Source organism: Haliotis rufescens, unplaced genomic scaffold, assembly GCF_023055435.1.
Source record: "Haliotis rufescens isolate VD_foot unplaced genomic scaffold, xgHalRufe1.0.p SCAF_10, whole genome shotgun sequence".
In the NCBI taxonomy this organism is placed as follows: domain Eukaryota; kingdom Metazoa; phylum Mollusca; class Gastropoda; order Lepetellida; family Haliotidae; genus Haliotis; species Haliotis rufescens.
The window spans coordinates 14025119-14043893 of NW_025963780.1; the positions used below are offsets into that span (position 1 = coordinate 14025119).

At 43.4% G+C, this 18775-nt stretch overlaps 1 protein-coding gene across 1 annotated transcript in view; it reads right to left on the reverse strand.

Moving 5' to 3' along the window:
- The window catches only part of LOC124112110, a 52782-nt gene extending 34145 nt beyond the window's left edge, over positions 1-18637 (reverse strand). The window contains exons 1-3 of the mRNA XM_046472080.2: positions 17944-18637; positions 9838-9985; positions 2882-3018 (exon numbers count right to left, since the gene is read on the reverse strand). Coding sequence (XP_046328036.2) covers positions 2882-3018; positions 9838-9985; positions 17944-18267 — 609 coding nt within the window. The 5' untranslated portion in view covers positions 18268-18637. The remainder of the gene's footprint in view (positions 1-2881; positions 3019-9837; positions 9986-17943) is intronic.
- Between the last annotated feature and the right edge of the window lie 138 nt (positions 18638-18775).

Genomic DNA, 18775 nt, shown 5'->3' on the forward strand with positions numbered 1-18775 from the left:
GTGTAGCTTCACCTGTTACGTTGTTTAAGGGTGTATCTCTATCTGTTAATAGTGTGAGGGAATAACTCTACCTGTTAAGTCGAGTGAGGGTGTATCTCTACCTGTTAAGATGTGTGAGGGTATATCTCTACATGTTAATAGTGTGAGGTAGTGTCTCTTCATGTTAAGTTGTGTGAGGGTGCAACTGTACCTGTTAGTTCTGTGAGGGTGTAATTTTAACTATTAAGTCGAGTGAGGGTGTAACTCTACCTGTTAAGTCGTGTTCTGGTGAAACTCTACCTGTTAAGTTGAGTGAGGGTGTATATCTACATGTTAATAGTGTTCGTGGGTATCTCTAATTGTTAAGTTGTGTGGGGGTGTAACTCTACGTGTTAAGTTGTGTTAGGGTGTAACTATACCTGTTTAATTGTGTTAGGGTCTATCTCTAATTGTTGATAGTGTGAGGGTGTAACTGTACCTGTTAAGTTTTATGAGGATGTAACTGTACATGTTAAGTTGTGTGAGGTGTAACTATATCTGTTAGGTTGTGTGAGGATTTAATTAAACCTGTTAAATTGTGTGAGAGTGTAATTATACCTGTTAAGTTGTGTGCGGGTGTAACTGTACCTGTTAAGTTGTGTGTGGGGTGTCACTGTACCTGTTAAGTTGTGTTAGGGTGTAACTGTACCTGTTAAGCTGTGTGAGGGTGTAACTGTATCTGTTAAGTTTTGTGAGGGTGTAACTCTACCTGTTTAGTTGTGTGAGGGTGTAATTATAACTGTTAAGTTGTGTGGGGGTTTAACTGTACCTGTTAAGTTGTGTGAGGGTGTTACTGTACCTGTTAAGTTGTGTGAGGGTGTAATTATACTTGTTAAGTTGTGTGAGGGTGTAACTGTACCTGTTAAGTTGTGTGAGGGTGTAACTGTACCTGTTAAGTTGTGTGAGGGTGTAATTATAACTGTTAAGTTGTGTGAGGATGTTACTGTACCTGTTAAGTTGTGTGAGGGTGTAACTGTACCTGTTAAGTTGTGTGAGGGTGTTACTGTACCTGTTAAGTTGTGTGAGGGTGTAACTGTAACTGTTAAGTTGTGTGAAGGTGTAACTGTTTCCTGTTAATTTGTGTGAGGGTGCAACTGTTTCCTGTTAAGTTGTGTGAGGATGTAATTAAACCTGTTAAATTGTGTGCGGGTGTAACTGTACCTGTTAAGTTGTGTGTGGGGTGTCACTGTACCTGTTAAGTTGTGTTAGGGTGTAACTGTACCTGTTAAGCTGTGTGAGGGTGTAACTGTATCTGTTAAGTTTTGTGAGGGTGTAACTGTACCTGTTTAGTTGTGTGAGGGTGTAATTATAACTGTTAGATGTGTGGGGGTGTAACTGTACCTGTTAAGTTGTGTGAGGGTGTTACTGTACCTGTTAAGTTGTGTGAGGGTGTAATTATACCTGTTAAGTTGTGTGAGGGTGTAACTGTACCTGTTAAGTTGTGTGAGGGTGTAACTGTACCTGTTAAGTTGTGTGAGGGTGTAATTATAACTGTTAAGTTGTGTGAGGATGTAACTGTACCTGTTAAGTTGTGTGAGGGTGTAACTGTACCTGTTAAGTTGTGTGAGGGTGTTACTGTACCTGTTAAGTTGTGTGAGGGTGTAACTGTAACTGTTAAGTTGTGTGAAGGTGTAACTGTTTCCTGTTAATTTGTGTGAGGGTGCAACTGTTTCCTGTTAAGTTGTGTGAGGATGTAACTGTACCTGTTAAGTTGTGTGAGGGTGTAACTGTACCTGTTAAGTTGTGTTGGGGTGTAACTGTTTCCTGTTAAGTTGTGTGAGGGTGTAACTGTACAACTGTACAGAGGATGGTGGTGCCACTAGGTGCTGTGTGGTGAATTTCTAAGAGTATCTGCTACAGAGGACGGTGGTGCCGCTGGGTGCTGTGTGGTGGATTGCTAAGAGTTACTGGTACAGAGGACGTTGGTGCCACTTGCTGCTGTGTGGTGAATTTCTAAGAGTATCTGCTACAGAGGACGTTGGTGCCACTAGGTTCTGTGTGGTGGATTGCTAAGAGTATCTGCTACAGAGGACGGTGGTGCCACATGGTGCTGTGTGGTGGATTGCTAAGAGTATCTGCTACAGAGGACGGTGGTGCCACATGGTGCTGTGTGGTGGATTGCTAAGAGTTACTGGTACAGAGGACGGTGGTGCCACTTGGTGCTGTGTGGGGAATTGCTAAGAGTATCTGCTACAGAGGACGGTGGTGCCACTAGGCGCTGTGTGGTGGATTGCTAAGAGTATCTGCTACAGTGGACGGTGGTGCCACTTGGTGCTGTGTGGTGGATTGCTAAGAGTATCTGCTACAGAGGACGGTGGTGCCACTTGCTGATGTGTGGTGAATTGCTAAGTGCACCTGCTACAGAGGTCGGTGTTTCCACTTGGTACTGTGTGGTGGATTGCTAAGAGTATCTGCTACAGAGGACGGTGGTGCCACTTGGTGCTATGTGGTGGATTGCTAAAAATATCTGCTACAGAGGACGTTGGTGCCACTTGGTGCTGTGTGGTGGATTGCTAAGAGTATCTGCTACAGAGGACGGTGGTGCCACTTGGTGCTATGTGGTGGATTGCTAAGAATATCTGCTACAGAGGACGTTGGTTCCACTTGGTGCTGTGTGGTGGATTGCTAAGAGCATCAGAAGGATGGAGGTGCATCGAACATGGTGGGGGTGTTTTGGAATCTTGGCGTAGTAGGATGGAGGTGTATTGAAAACTCGGTGCAATCGCGGGAGTAGAGTATCTGGTGCTGAAGGATGATGATGATGATATCCTTGCTGGTGCTTTGGGGTAGGGGTGCATTGACTACCACTTGCTGCATATGACAGAGACTGCCTGGTTTTGTACGTTATAGGTGTCTTTCGTACCTGCTTAAATGTGATGTCCTTGTCATGTGTCTTTGCCTCTAACTGGTTGCCGAACCACTCAAAGATCTTCTTCCCTGGGTTCCAGCCATAACCCCTCATCAAGTTGGGTAGGAGACTGCAGTACCCACACTGGTGGTCTGTCAGCAAACATACATATATCATATGTGCATTAAACGTTACTCTTTGTGACCACATGCAGTGTGACAGCAGACATACATGTACATGTCACGTGCCTTCAATTTTACTGTCTGACCACATTCATTGTGACACGAGCAATGTATGGCCCGTGTATTCAAATGTATTGTCTATCATCACATACAGTGTGCCAAGGTCATATATGGCACGTGCATTCAACCACTATGTCTGTGACCACTTACATGACTAGTCCTGTGGACGTTGCTGTGCCTCTATGCATGTTGACACGTTCATTCAACCTTACTTTCCGTGACAAATTATAGTGTGACCCTAGTCCTGTACATATGACCACGCATTTAACACTTCAGTCTGTGACCACTAACAGTGTGACCCTAGTCCTGTATGTATGACCATACTTTTAACACTTCAGTCCGTGACTACTCACAGTGTGACCCTTATCCTGTATGTATGACCATACATTAAACACTTCAGTCTGTGACCACTAACAGTGTGACCCTAGTCTTGTATGTATGACCGTTCATTTAACACTTCAGTCTGTGACCACTCACAGTGTGACCCTAGTCTTGTATGTATGACCATACATTTAACACTTCAGTCTGTGACCACTCACAGTGTGACCCTAGTCCTGTATGTATGACCATACATTAAACACTTCAGTCTGTGACCACTCACAGTGTGACCCTTATCCTGTATGTATGACCATACATTAAACACTTCAGTCTGTGACCACTAACAGTGTGACCCTAGTCTTGTATGTATGACCATACATTAAACACTTCAGTCTGTGACCACTAACAGTGTGACCCTAGTCCTGTATGTATGACCATCAAATTTAACACTTCAGTCTGTGACCACTCACAGTGTGACCCTAGTCTTGTATGTATGACCATACATTTAACACATCAGTCTGTGACCGCTCCCACTGTGGCCGTAGTCCTGTGTGTATGACCAATCATTTAACACTTCAGTTTGTGACCACTCACTGTGTGACCCTAGTCCTGTATGTATGACCATACATTTAACACTTCAGCCTGTGACTTCTCACAGAGTGACCCTTGTCCTGTATGTATGATCATACATTAAAAACTTCAGTCTGTGACCACTCACAGTGTGACCCTAGTCTTGTATGTATGACCATACATTTAACACTTCAGTCTGTGACCACTAACAGTGTGACCCTAGTCCTGTATGTATGACCATACTTTTAACACTTCAGTCCGTGACTACTCACAGTGTGACCCTAGACCTGTATGTATGACCATACATTTAACACTTCAGTCTGTAACTACTCACAGTGTGACCCTTATCCTGTATGTATGACCATACATTAAACACTTCAGTCTGTGACCACTAACAGTGTGACCCTAGTCTTGTATGTATGACCGTACATTTAACACTTCAGTCTGTGACCACTCACAGTGTGACCCTAGTCTTGTATGTATGACCATACATTTAACACTTCAGTCTGTGACCACTCACAGTGTGACCCTAGTCCTGTATGTATGACCATACATTAAACACTTCAGTCTGTGACCACTCACAGTGTGACCCTTATCCTGTATGTATGACCATACATTAAACACTTCAGTCTGTGACCACTAACAGTGTGACCCTAGTCCTGTATGTATGACCATACATTAAACACTTCAGTCTGTGACCACTAACAGTGTGACCCTAGTCCTGTATGTATGACCATCAAATTTAACACTTCAGTCTGTGACCACTCACAGTGTGACCCTAGTCTTGTATGTATGACCATACATTTAACACATCAGTCTGTGACCGCTCCCACTGTGGCCGTAGTCCTGTGTGTATGACCAATCATTTAACACTTCAGTTTGTGACCACTCACTGTGTGACCTTAGTCCTGTATGTATGACCATACATTTAACACTTCAGCCTGTGACTTCTCACAGAGTGACCCTTGTCCTGTATGTATGACCATACATTAAAAACTTCAGTCTGTGACCACTCACAGTGTGACCCTAGTCTTGTATGTATGACCATACATTTAACACTTCAGTCTGTGACCACTAACAGTGTGACCCTAGTCCTGTATGTATGACCATACTTTTAACACTTCAGTCCGTGACTACTCACAGTGTGACCCTAGACCTGTATGTATGACCATACATTTAACACTTCAGTCTGTAACTACTCACAGTGTGACCCTTATCCTGTATGTATGACCATACATTAAACACTTCAGTCTGTGACCACTAACAGTGTGACCCTAGTCTTGTATGTATGACCATACATTTAACACTTCAGTCTGTGACAACTCACAGTGTGACCCTAGTCTTGTATGTATGACCATACATTTAACACTTCAGTCTGTGACCACTCACAGTGTGACCCTAGTCCTGTATGTATGACCATACATTAAACACTTCAGTCTGTGACCACTCACAGTGTGACCCTTATCCTGTATGTATGACCATACATTAAACACTTCAGTCTGTGACCACTAACAGTGTGACCCTAGTCCTGTATGTATGACCATACATTAAACACTTCAGTCTGTGACCACTAACAGTGTGACCCTAGTCCTGTATGTATGACCATCAAATTTAACACTTCAGTCTGTGACCACTTACAGTATGACCCTAGTCTTGTATGTATGACCATACATTTAACACATCAGTCTGTGACCGCTCCCAGTGTGGCCGTAGTCCTGTGTGTATGACCAATCATTTAACACTTCAGTTTGTGACCACTCACTGTGTGACCCTAGTCCTGTATGTATGACCATACATTTAACACTTCAGCCTGTGACTTCTCACAGAGTGACCCTTGTCCTGTATGTATGACCATACATTAAAAACTTCAGTCTGTGACCACTCACAGTGTGACCCTAGTCCTCTGTGTATGACCATACATTTAACACTTCAGTCTGTGACTACTCACTGTGTGACCCTAGTCATGTATGTATGACCATACATTAAACACTTCAATCTGTGACCACTAACAGTGTGACCTTAGTCCTGTATGTATGACCATACATTAAACACTTCAGTCTGTGACTACTCACAGAGTGACCCTTGTCCTGCATGTATGACAATATATTTAACATTTCAGTCTGTAACTACTCACAGAGTGACCCTTGTCTTGTATGTATGACCATACATTTAACCTTTCAGTCTGTGACTACTCACAGTGTGACCCTAGTCCTGTATGTATGACCATACATTTAGCACTTCAGCCTGTGACCACTCACAGAGTGACCCTTGTCCTGTATGTATGACCATACATTTAACACTTCAGTCTGTGACTACTCACAGAGTGACCCTAGTCCTGTATGTATGACCATACATTTAACACTTCAACCTGTGACCACTCACAGAGTGACCCTTGTCCTGTATGTATGACCATACATTTAACACTTCAGCCTGTGACCACTCACAGAGTTACCCTTGTCCTTTATGTATGACCATACATTGAATGCTTCAGCCTGTGACCACTCACAGAGTGACCCTTGTCCTGTATGTATGACCATACATTTAACACTTCAGCCTGTGACTTCTCACAGAGTTACCCTTGTCCTTTATGTATGACCATACATTTAACACTTCAGCCTGTGACCACTCACAGAGTGACCCTTGTCCCGTATGTATGACCATACATTTAACACTTCAGTCTGTCAGCACTCACAGTGTGACTCTAGTCCTGTATGTATGACCATACATTTAACACTTCAATCTGTGAGCACTCACAGTTTGAGCCTTATCCTGTATGTATGACCATACATTTAAAACTTCAGTCTGTGACCACTAACAGTGTGACCTTAGTCCTGTATGTATGACCATACATTTAACACTTCAGTCTGTGACTACTCACAGATTGACCCTTGTCCTGTTTGTATGACCATACATTTAACACTTCACCCTGTGACCACTCACAGAGTGACCCTTGTCCTGCATGTATGACCACACATTTAACATTTCAGTCTGTAACTACTCACAGAGTGACCCTTGTCTTGTATGTATGACCATACATTTAACACTTCAGTCTGTGACTACTCACAGTTTGTCCCTAGTCATGTATGTATGACCATAAATTCAACACTTCAATCTGTGACCACACACAGTGTGACCCTAGTCTTGTATGTATGACCATACATTAAACACTTCAGTCTGTGACCACTCACAGTGTGACCCTAGTCCTGTATGTATGACCATACATTTAACACTTCAGTCTGTGACTACTCACAGAGTGACCCTTGTCCTGTATGTATGACCATACATTTAACACTTCAGCCTGTGACCACTCACAGAGTGACCCTTGTCCTGTATGTATGACCATACATTTAACACTTCAGCCTGTGACTACTCACAGAGTGACCCTTGTCCTGTATGTATGACCATACATTAAACTCTCCAGCCTGTGACCACTCACAGTGTGACCCTTATCGTACACGACCTATACTTTTCACTGTAGTGTCAGCGACAACATGTTTGTGTAATCAAATACGGCACGTGCATATATATTCAACTGTCTGGGACAACATACTGGGTGTTCTTAGACACGTGTTTGTAGTTCTACTTTAAACCATTTATGACGTATGTGGAATTTAGCGTGACTGGTCACCATCGGACATTAGAGAACGGCGCTTAGTAAGTGTTAAGAGAAAATCGGGGCGACATAAAAGTACACTTTAGTTAGAATGCTGTCATGGAGTGTAGAGGGTTTGGCGGGAAAAAGCCCCCCTACAGCTAAATTTCTCTCGTTGCACCCACTTGTTGTAAGATATGACATCTGCAGGGTGCAAAGCACGCCATACATACTTCGGCAACCGTAATTACATCCATTAAAGTTACAGAATCTGCATATAGCATATCTCATCCGCGTAGTCAACAGCAAAAGTATATAGACATTGCTGCTAAAAAGATATAGCAAATGTTATTTACTTGCTATGTTCTCAAATACAACCTCCCTGATTACCAAATTTAAATAGGCAATATTCGACATTTACATCTAACTTAATATAATTTCATCATTCTCGCAGAATATATATATATATATATATATATATATATATATATATATATATATACTGAACCAAATAGAAAAATTCAAAAATCCTATTTTGACCAGTTATTATTGTGGGCCCTAACTGTGTATTGAATCAGCAATGGCCACGTATTGTCTTCGGATAATACCCGTTTTTGTGCAGGTGAATCGATCAAAATCATGTGCACAGCACTATAGTGGCAAAAGTGTTTTTTCACATGCAACTGGTCACGTGGCCATAATACCGCACGTGTTTTCAGCCATACTTGTTACCAGTCATTAACAAAAAAAAAGAAAAACACAAGAAAACAGAAGTCTTTACGGCCATTTGTCATGCCACGCCCTTCAAATGTGCAACGTGAACGTGCCATCGGCATGTTGCAGACGGGAACGTCCGTAGCTGAAGTCGCAAGGACGATGGGTTGTAGTCGACGGACTGTTTATGATTTACAGACGCGTCTACAGCAAACGGGTACCACCGCTGATCGCCCTCGGTCAGGTCGACCACGTGTGACGTCACATGCAGAGGATCGTCAGATTGTCTTACGTCACCTCCGTAACTGATTTTTGACGGCTACATCAACCAGAAATGAACTGTTTAGGGGTAGACAGAGTGCGCAAACTGTTCGAAACCGTCTGAGAACTGCTCACCTTCAAGCATGACGGCCATACTGCGGGCCGATTCTGACTCAATTACACAGACGTCAACGTCAATTGAGGGCACAGCGACACTTACGATGGACTCAGAGGAATTGGAATCAAGTCGTCTTCAGTGATGAATCCCGATTTAATCTTCGATTTGCTGATGGTAGGGCGAGGGTGTGGAGGCGCCGTCATGAACGTTACGCCCAGTGTTGTGTACAGGAAGTTGACAGATTTCGAGGCGGAAGTGTCATGGTGTGGGGTGCTTTCTGTGGCAATGCACGTTCCAGGCTTCTTGTCATGCGTGGCAACCTCAACGCTGCTGCTCACCGCGACCAGGTACTGGCACCAGAATTTCGGCCTTTTATGGCAGCACATGGACCCGGTTTGATCTTCCAACACAATGCCAGACCCCACACAGCAATTTTGACAAGGAATTTCCTTCAGAATGCGGGAGTCAACGTCATGGACTGGCCGTCAAGGTCTCCCGACCCCAACCCATCGAACACGTCTGGGATGCTCTTGGCAGAAGTCTGCGCACTCTCCAGAACCAACCACAGAATTTGCAAGATCTTGGCACCATTTTGCAGCAACAATGGCGTCGTTTTCCCAATCATGTGTTCACAAGCATCACAAGGTCCATGTGGAGGCGTTGTATGGCAGTTGTCAACGCACATGGTGGCCATACACGCTACTGAACTTGTGTGCCATCAGATTCTCGTGCTTGGGACTTATGATTTAAACTGTTGATGTTATTACCGAATACCGTAGGTGCGTGGAACAAATTATGGTTACCACCGTTAATAAAAACTTCTTTGGACATTAATGATTAAAATTTACCTTCTCTGATACATTTGTCCGTTGTATATCATATATGGGATTACTTTTAAAAATGTGAAGTTTTTAATTTGACTCAGTATATATATATAATATAAGTATGCATGTATAAAAGGGTAACATGCATGACAAGGTTATATATATATCCAACATTTGATTGCCTTGCCATGCATGTTACATGCAATGTTACCCTTTTACCCTTTTATACACGCATGGCAAGATCATATTCCCCATCAGTACATAATCAGACCAATGACCGGGATTCACTGCTTTAATGCACGTTGACCCATGGTACATTTTAGGACCCTTACCTAGAAACACAATGGATAAATCCTGGCTGAGGAAGCACTCGATGTCTCTGGAGTTGTAGCCCACAGCCAGCAGTGCGGCCGTCATAGCACCTGCACTGGCACCCGCCAGTCTCCGGATCTGTGGCCAGATGCCAAGTTCCTCCAGCACCTGATGGCAATGGTGTTAACTATTACAATACGGGCCAGCAGTGACACAACATTCAACATATAGGGTAAACTTCAACACTGATATCATCCCTGAAGCTTGAGTCAGCGCTGATGAAAGACATTACAGACTTTCACCTGCATTAAACGTATCATATTAGTATACGTCATACATTTAAATACAGTGGAGTGTGCGTTATTAGACAATATATGCATTTTATAAAGGTACCAGTAGAATAAAGGGGCATTCACATGGTACAACTAGTTGTATACCACTAGTTGTACCGTGTGAATGCCCCTTAAGGTAATAAAGACTGGTAAGAACAATGTATTAACTTGTTTCATATAATGAATGTAAAATGTCATTTTGAGACAATATCGAAACAAGCCGTGTGGGGTCATAAACATGGGCAAACAAACAGGATGAGATATTGTAAAAAACATACGGGGCAAGTGCTAACAGGTTTTCAATTGATAAATATCTGCCTTATTATTAATCAGATCATTGAAACCCAGCCTATCGCGAATAAATGTATTCAAGCGAATTTGTAAAACTGGTTCCAACAACGATTTTAACTTTTAAACAACGATTTTAACTGACAATAAGTCATATCGTGAACTGTATAAAAGAGAAGAAGTCCAGTTTTCACAAGCACGCATACGGACTGGGTTTAAAATTACATTTGTGTCACAAACAGTTTTGGACTAAATAGAACGCAGTCTTATCAAGATTCAATATCGCTGTGAACAATAACACACATTATATGCATAAACTACCTTGACACATGAATCTTAAAAACCCATTTTCTTTCAATCTCCTGCAGTAATAAAAAATACCGAAACTGTAATTACAACATACGAAGACCATGTAAGTTTATGTGGTTCCTGGATTGTGGATGTTAAGTGCTCGACCTCACATTTACGCCCGCTGATACTCCATTCTCCAATGTTGAACTCTTTGGTGTAAGCGAAAATATTGAGTGAAACTGCAGGGCTTTAGTTAATTGTTTTGATCTGAATTAAGAAAACTCCGATAACAGCTTTAAATTTAACTCTTTATTCCCGAAACATTGTTTTACATAGATATCCTTTACTCTCATGTCAGTCAGGCATTCAAAGTGTGTAGCACAACAACTATGTAACATTGCTCGCTAATAGGAGGGCTGGTCAGAAAGTTCTAAGCCTAACAAACAAAACCAACAATTGTCAAAGTGTTTTTAATTTTTAATTTTCAACATAATCTCCCTGCTTTTCAATGCAATTCTCATATCGATAATAAAGCTTTTCAATTCCAGTCAGGAAGACGCGTACGTTTTCTGAAGCCCCCTGAAAAACCCATTCTCGGCAGGTTTGAGATCTTCGTTGTCGTCATAGCGTTTTCCACGAAGGCGCTTTCAGTTTATGAAACAATCTCATTAAAATCAGATCTTAGTTCTCGCTGCCGCTAAACAAAGATCTGAGGACATCCCATTAGGGGTCACTTCAGAACGACCTTTCATCCGACCAATCAGAGCACAAGATTATGAAAGTGACAGTCGGAATGTGATTTCTAATCATGCAAACTCGAAAACTTTAACTCCGAACGATAGTTACAGGTTTAACGACTGAATCCATACAATCTTGACCATCTATTAGCCATTCCAGAATGTTTTTTTGTTCAGGTTTCATATTTGTAATCGAGAATTTGTCAAAATATGTTTCGAAGCGTAGTCGCCAATTTGAAATTAGTGCCGTAAAGCTCGAGAAAGCTGCCTTCTGAGTGGTCATTCCATTGGTCGGTCAAAGTTCGCGCAAGGTCGGTCTGACGTGACCCGTAATGGGATGTCCTCAGATCTTTGTTTAGCGGTAGCGAGAACTAAGATCTGATTTTAATGACATTGGTTTATGAAACGGTTGGAAATCACTTGGTGCCAGGTCTGGCGAGTATGGAGGGCGACGAAGCTCTTCAAACACACATTTGCAGGTCGAGAGGTGTGAGGAGAGGCATTGTAATGAAGTAATAGAGCCCTAGCAGTCAGCATTCCTAGCTGCTTTTCTCTGATAGAAAGTCAGCATAGTAGGCACCGTCTTTTAGCTTTCTAAAGGGGGGATCACACCCTTTGCATCCCAGAATACTTTCTTCACTGATCTTGAAGACTTCAATTTCTTGAAAAAAAGAACGACATTTCAATACACCGCTACACTGCTCAAAATGTATTTCAAAACCTATACATATTTGGAATATTGTAGTTACCCCAAATCTGAATTTTGTAACCTAGTATTTCACACGTCACGATATCAAAATGCCAATTCTTAAAATATCATGACTTTCCGTGAGGTGGTCGTCAAACCAGCTGTTTGAATCAGAGGGAACAATTGTGATATCACCCAATATCAGATATTTCTGGTTCAGGGCTACCAAAGCTTTATTCCCACTGACAGTGAGCAGGTCCAGGGTGACCAAAGCCTTACGCCCACTGACTGTGAGCTGGTCAAGGACTACCAAAAGCCCTACTCCTACTGGCTGTGATCTGGTTACGGACTACCAAAGCTTGACTCCAACTGACTGTGATCTTGTCATGGACTACCAAAGCTTTACTCCCACTGACTGTGATCTGATCATGGACTACCAAAGCTTTACTCCAACTGACTGTGTTCTGGTCATGGACTACCAAAGCTTTACTCCCGCTGACTGTGATCTGATCTTGGACTACCAAAGCTTTACTCCCGCTGACTGTGATCTGATCATGGACTACCAAAGCTTTACTCCCGCTGACTGTGATCTGGTCATGGACTACCAAAGCTTTTCTCCTGCTGGCTGTGATCTGGTCATGGACAACCAAAGCTTTACTCCCACTGACTATGATCTGGTTTAGGGCTACCAAAGCTTTACTCCCGCTGACTGTGATCTGATCATGGACTACCAAAGCTTTACTCCCGCTGACTGTGATCTGGTCATGGACTACCAAAGCTTTTCTCCTGCTGGCTGTGATCTGGTCATGGACTACCAAAGCTTTACTCCCACTGACTGTGATCTGGTTTAGGGCTACCAAAGCTTTACTCCAACTGACTGTGATCTGGTCATGGACTACCAAAGCTTTACTCCAACTGACTGTGATCTGGTCATGGACTACCAAAGCCTTACTCCTACTGGCTGTGATCTGGTTACGGACTACCAAAGCTTTACTCCAACTGACTGTGATCTGGTCATGGACTACCAAAGCTTTACTCCCGCTGGCTGTGATCTGGTCAAGGACTACCAAAGCTTTACTCAAACTGACTGTGATCTGGTCATGAACTACCAAAGCTTTACTCCAACTGACTGTGATCTGGTCATGGACTACCAAAGCTTTACTCCAACTGACTGTGATCTGGTTACGGACTACCCAAGCTTTACTCCAACTGACTGTGATCTGGTCATGGACTACCAAAGCTTTACTCCAACTGACTGTGATCTTGTCATGGACTACCAAAGCTTTACTCCAACTGACTGTGATCTGGTCATGGACTACCAAAGCTTTACTCCAACTGACTGTGATCTGGTCATGGACTACCAAAGCTTTACTCCCACTGGCTGTGATCTGGTTACGGACTACCAAAGCTTTACTCCTACTGGCTGTGATCTGGTCATGGACTACCAAAGCTTTATTCCAACTGACTGTGATCTGGTCATGGACTACCAAAGCTTTACTCCAACTGACTGTGATCTGGTCATGGACTACCAAAGCTTTACTCCAACTGACTGTGATCTGGTTACGGACTACCCAAGCTTTACTCCCACTGACTATGATCTGGTTTGGGGCTACCAAAGCTTTACTCCAACTGACTGTGATCTTGTCATGGACTACCAAAGCTTCACTCCCGCTGACTGTGATCTGGTCATGGACTACCAAAGCTTTTCTCCTGCTGGCTGTGATCTGGTCATGGACTACCAAAGCCTTACTCCCACTGACTATGATCTGGTTTAGGGCTACCAAAGCTTTACTCCAACTGACTGTGATCTGGTCAAGGACTACCAAAGCTTAACTCCAACTGACTGTGATCTGGTCATGGACTACCAAAGCTTTACTCCCACTGACTGTGATCTGGTCCAGGGCTACCAAAGCTTTACTCCAGCTGACTGTGATCTTGTCATGGACTACCAAAGCCTTACTCCAGCTGACTGTGATCTGGTCCAGGGCTACCAAAGCCTTACTCCCACTGACTGTGAGCTGGTCCAGGGCTACCAAAGCCTTACTCCAACTGACTGTGATCTGGTCATGGACTACCAAAGCCTTACTCCCACTGACTGTGATCTGGTCAAGGACTACCAAAGCCCTACTCCTACTGACTGTGATCTGGTTACGGACTACCAAAGCTTTACTCCAACTGACTGTGATCTGGTCATGGACTACCAAAGCTTTACTCCAACTGACTGTGATCTGGTTACGGACTACCGAAGCTTTTCTCCTCCTGGCTGTGATCTGGTCAAGGACTACCAAAGCTTTACTCCAACTGACTGTGATCTGGTCATGGACTACCAAAGCTTTACTCCAACTGACTGTGATCTGGTCATGGACTACCAAAGCTTTACTCCCGCTTACTGTGATCTGGTCAAGGACTACCAAAGCTTTACTCCAACTGACTGTGATCTGGTTAAGGACTACCAAGCTTTACTCCAACTGACTATGATCTGGTTTAGGGCTACCAAAGCTCTACTCCAACTGACTGTGATCTGGTCATGGACTACCAAAGCTTCACTCCCGCTGACTGTGATCTGGTCATGGACTACCAAAGCTTTTCTCCTGCTGGCTGTGATCTGGTCATGGACTACCAAAGCCTTACTCCCACTGACTATGATCTGGTTTAGGGCTACCAAAGCTTTACTCCAACTGACTGTGATCTGGTCAAGGACTACCAAAGCTTAACTCCAACTGACTGTGATCTGGTCATGGACTACCAAATCTTTACTCCAACTGACTGTGATCTGGTCCAGGACTACCAAAGCTTTACTCCCATTGACTGTGATCTGGTCCAGGGCTACCAAAGCTTTACTCCAACTGACTGTGATCTGGTCATGGACTACCAAAGCTTTACTCCAACTGACTGTGATCTGGTCCAGGGCTACCAAAGCTTTACTCCCATTGACTGTGATCTGGTCCAGGGCTACCAAAGCTTTACTCCAAATGACTGTGATCTGGTCATGGACTACCAAAGCTTTACTCCAACTGACTGTGATCTGGTCATGGACTACCAAAGCTTTACTCCCACTGACTGTGATCTGGTCCAGGGCTACCAAAGCTTTACTCCAACTGACTGTGATCTGGTCCAGGGCTACCAAAGCTTTACTCCCACTGACTGTGATCTGGTCATGGACTACCAAAGCTTTACTCCTGCTGACTGTGATCTGGTCCAGGGCTACCAAAGCTTTACTCCCACTGACTGTGAGCTGGTCCAGGGCTACCAAAGCCTTACTCCAACTGACTGTGATCTGGTCATGGACTACCAAAGCCTTACTCCTGCTGACTGTGATCTGGTCCAGGGCTACCAAAGCCTTACTCTTGCTGACTGTGATCTGGTCATGGGCTACCAAAGCTTTACTCCAACTGACTGTGATCTTGTCATGGACTACCAAAGCCTTACTCCTGCTGACTGTGATCTGGTCCAGGGCTACCAAAGCCTTCCCCTGCTGACTGTGATCTGGTCCAGGGCTACCAAAGCCTTACTCCAACTGACTGTGATCTGGTCATGGACTACCAAAGCTTTACTCCAGCTGACTGTGATCTGGTCATGGACTACCAAAGCCTTACTCCTGCTGACTGTGATCTGGTCCAGGGCTACCAAAGCTTTACTCCCACTTACTGTGATCTGGTCCAGGGCTACCAAAGCTTTACTCCAACTGACTGTGATCTGGTCATGGACTACCAAAGCTTTACTCCTGCTGACTGTGAGCTGGTCCAGGGTTACCAAAGCATTACGCCCACGGAGTAGTAGTACGTAGGTGTATAACGTCGGATGCGAAGTACGTATGTTCATAACATCGGAGGCGTAGTTCGTAGGAGTATAAGTTAGGCTGCGTAGTACGTTGGAGTATAACATTGGATAACTACAGCGTAACGAAGGGGTTAATAAATAAAATTTCAGCCGGTTCAGTGAGCGTTACAGCAATGTAATGACCTCAAGGTCACGAAGGGCATCACGCCATACATTGTTATACCTGTTCGATCAGGTCAGTGAACACACTGAATAGCACACTTAAGTACAAAAGGTGGGGTGAGAGGAACAGGAACATAAATATAAAGAACGTATCATATTCTACGTATCAAGCAATACTGCATACAGTTCACTGAATGTTGATAATGAGAGATACCATGTGTCCCAAAATTATTGTGAAAGCGCCAGTTTCTCTTCAGTGAACCCATTTATTTCTATGGGGACAACTCCTTTTCCTGTCTATGAGTGTCATGAATAATCACAAAGCATATAACATCGGAATCACCTGTTCTTTAGCGTACTGAAGTACAACCAGTAACACAGACGGATGTACCACAGATGCAGCCTTTAAAAATAAAGATTTTATCGGGACAGTTTGTATGTTCAAACATTACAGTTCACGGTACCATGAGTATGAAGGCCACCATGAGTACGAATGGTCCGGGGGCGTGTTGAGTTTCCTTCCCGGACACTGTCCCTCATCTTTTGAAGGGTTGAGTTCGAGTCCGACGAGTTTAGTGTCATATATATACGGATATAACAGCTACATAACTAGATGTAGATTCACATGAGGCCCGCCATTGCGAGGAATGTGGCAGGTGTTGGTATCTTGTGTCACGGCAACATGTATCGCGAGAAAAAACAAAGCAGGATTTGCTATGGACGTATTTACACAGACCGAATCACCTCCAAATCAGATCACTGCAGTGCGGTAGACAGACATAACGACAGAATCTGTTCGTATTAATCGGGTAAAATATAGGTACATTCAACATTTAGGCCAAATAAACAGTCAACAGACAGTATTGTATGGCTATCTAGCATATGTTCTCCCCACATACTTTGGGCAGTGTTTTTCCTGGAATGCTGGTATTTTTAAATTTCTAAAGTGTTGCAATAATGTGCTTGATAACCCATATAATGCTGTCGAATGAACTTTTAAAAACCACGTTTACACGACACGGTCAACCCTATATTAAGCCCTCTAGTAACACTCCCTGTACTCCTCACCAAGCTCCCGGTAAATCGCGATGTAACATTTACACAAACTGTATATGTACACACTCGGAACAAGGGAGTGGGTGGAATATGTTATGTCATATTTTTATGACGAACTGACACTTGTTATTTGTGAAGAAAATAGCTTCTATTGCTCACTGAATCTGGTGTACTACTCACTACCTATATGGAGTAGATGTTTGATTATCCCTCGGTGGGATTCACTGCAGACATCTAACAGCTACAATCTGACACCAACCATAACGTTTGAACTAGTGCAACAGATGTTTAAACGCAAAATCACAAAATTCCAGTGTACAGCTGGTGGCAGGGCCACCTACCCTGACCACGAACCAGCCTGCACAAGTGGGTGTGTAGTTTCATCGGTGCCGGAATGGTCTTCACATAGAATCAAGGCTGTAATCCATCAGCATTAAAATTAATACTGAAATGTAATGGCGTTAACTCTCTTAACCATTCACCAGTTTAGTACCCACACCTGTTCATTTACACCCCGCATAACAAACAGCGACCCGACGTAGGCCTTGTGCCACTCAGTCAAAGTGGAATCAAATAATGTACTCGGTGAAAGGCCGCACGGAGCTACCTTCTTAAATAAGCATTGCAGTGACATGGCACGCGGCTTAAACCAATTACCAATTAACGCTAATGTTTAAAGTATTATTTCCATCTAATATATCTGACAACTTCATAAACACTTGGCTCAGCTGGACACAGGTTGAGTGTAAAGGTTAAATTAGTTACAGGTTAGGATTATAACAGTAGCCTTACCCGAACAGCGCCACAATATGCAAGTCCTTTATTCCCTCCGCCTTCGAAAACGATGTTCTCAAAAGGAAATAAATACTCCGACGGGTCGACATTCTTAGCTTTTCTGTCAACTTTATCTAACACAGAATAAAACCTGCGCTTCCTGAACTGTTTTATTCCATCCGTCTCATCACAACTGTCCTCTAGATCCGATTCTAGATCCGAATCAGATTCAGATCCGGACTTCGTCTCTATCTCCTCCAGGTATTTCCTCTGAGCTTCTTTAACAGTAAGCACTGCCGGGTTGATATTTTCAGGGCGGGTACTACTGGACTTGTTTCCCATTCTGTTTACATCAATTCATTCTGCAGACAATAAACAGTTGAATCGAAATGGGAGCAGACGACAACATACCACGTCTGCTCTGTTCTAGCAAAACACGTGTAGGCGGACTGCTGTATATGCAACCCAAAAGGATATCGCACCTTACTGCCCGTTATGTCGGATATGACGTAAAGATTTGATCCACTTCCACACAAGGTATTCACTTCATTTCAGTCAGAGCAAGGACCAAAGGGGATTGTCCATGATTCCGCTGCTGTGTGTTTACGAAAGTTCCCATCAGGCCAGAGGGGTAACAAGCTGACGTCTCACTAGGGACTTGTTGAATGAAACCTTTTCATAGTAGCGGACGGGGTATGTAGGTTATGGCTCTAATTATAGACAGGTAGCGAAAAGAACCGGTTCGAGTTGTTTCCCTTACTAAGCTACTGACTCGAGAGATCAACTTGGCGTTACATAGAACAGACCGTTAACCTCACCTCCGCTCACAAGCGTATGTAGCTCCTCTCAT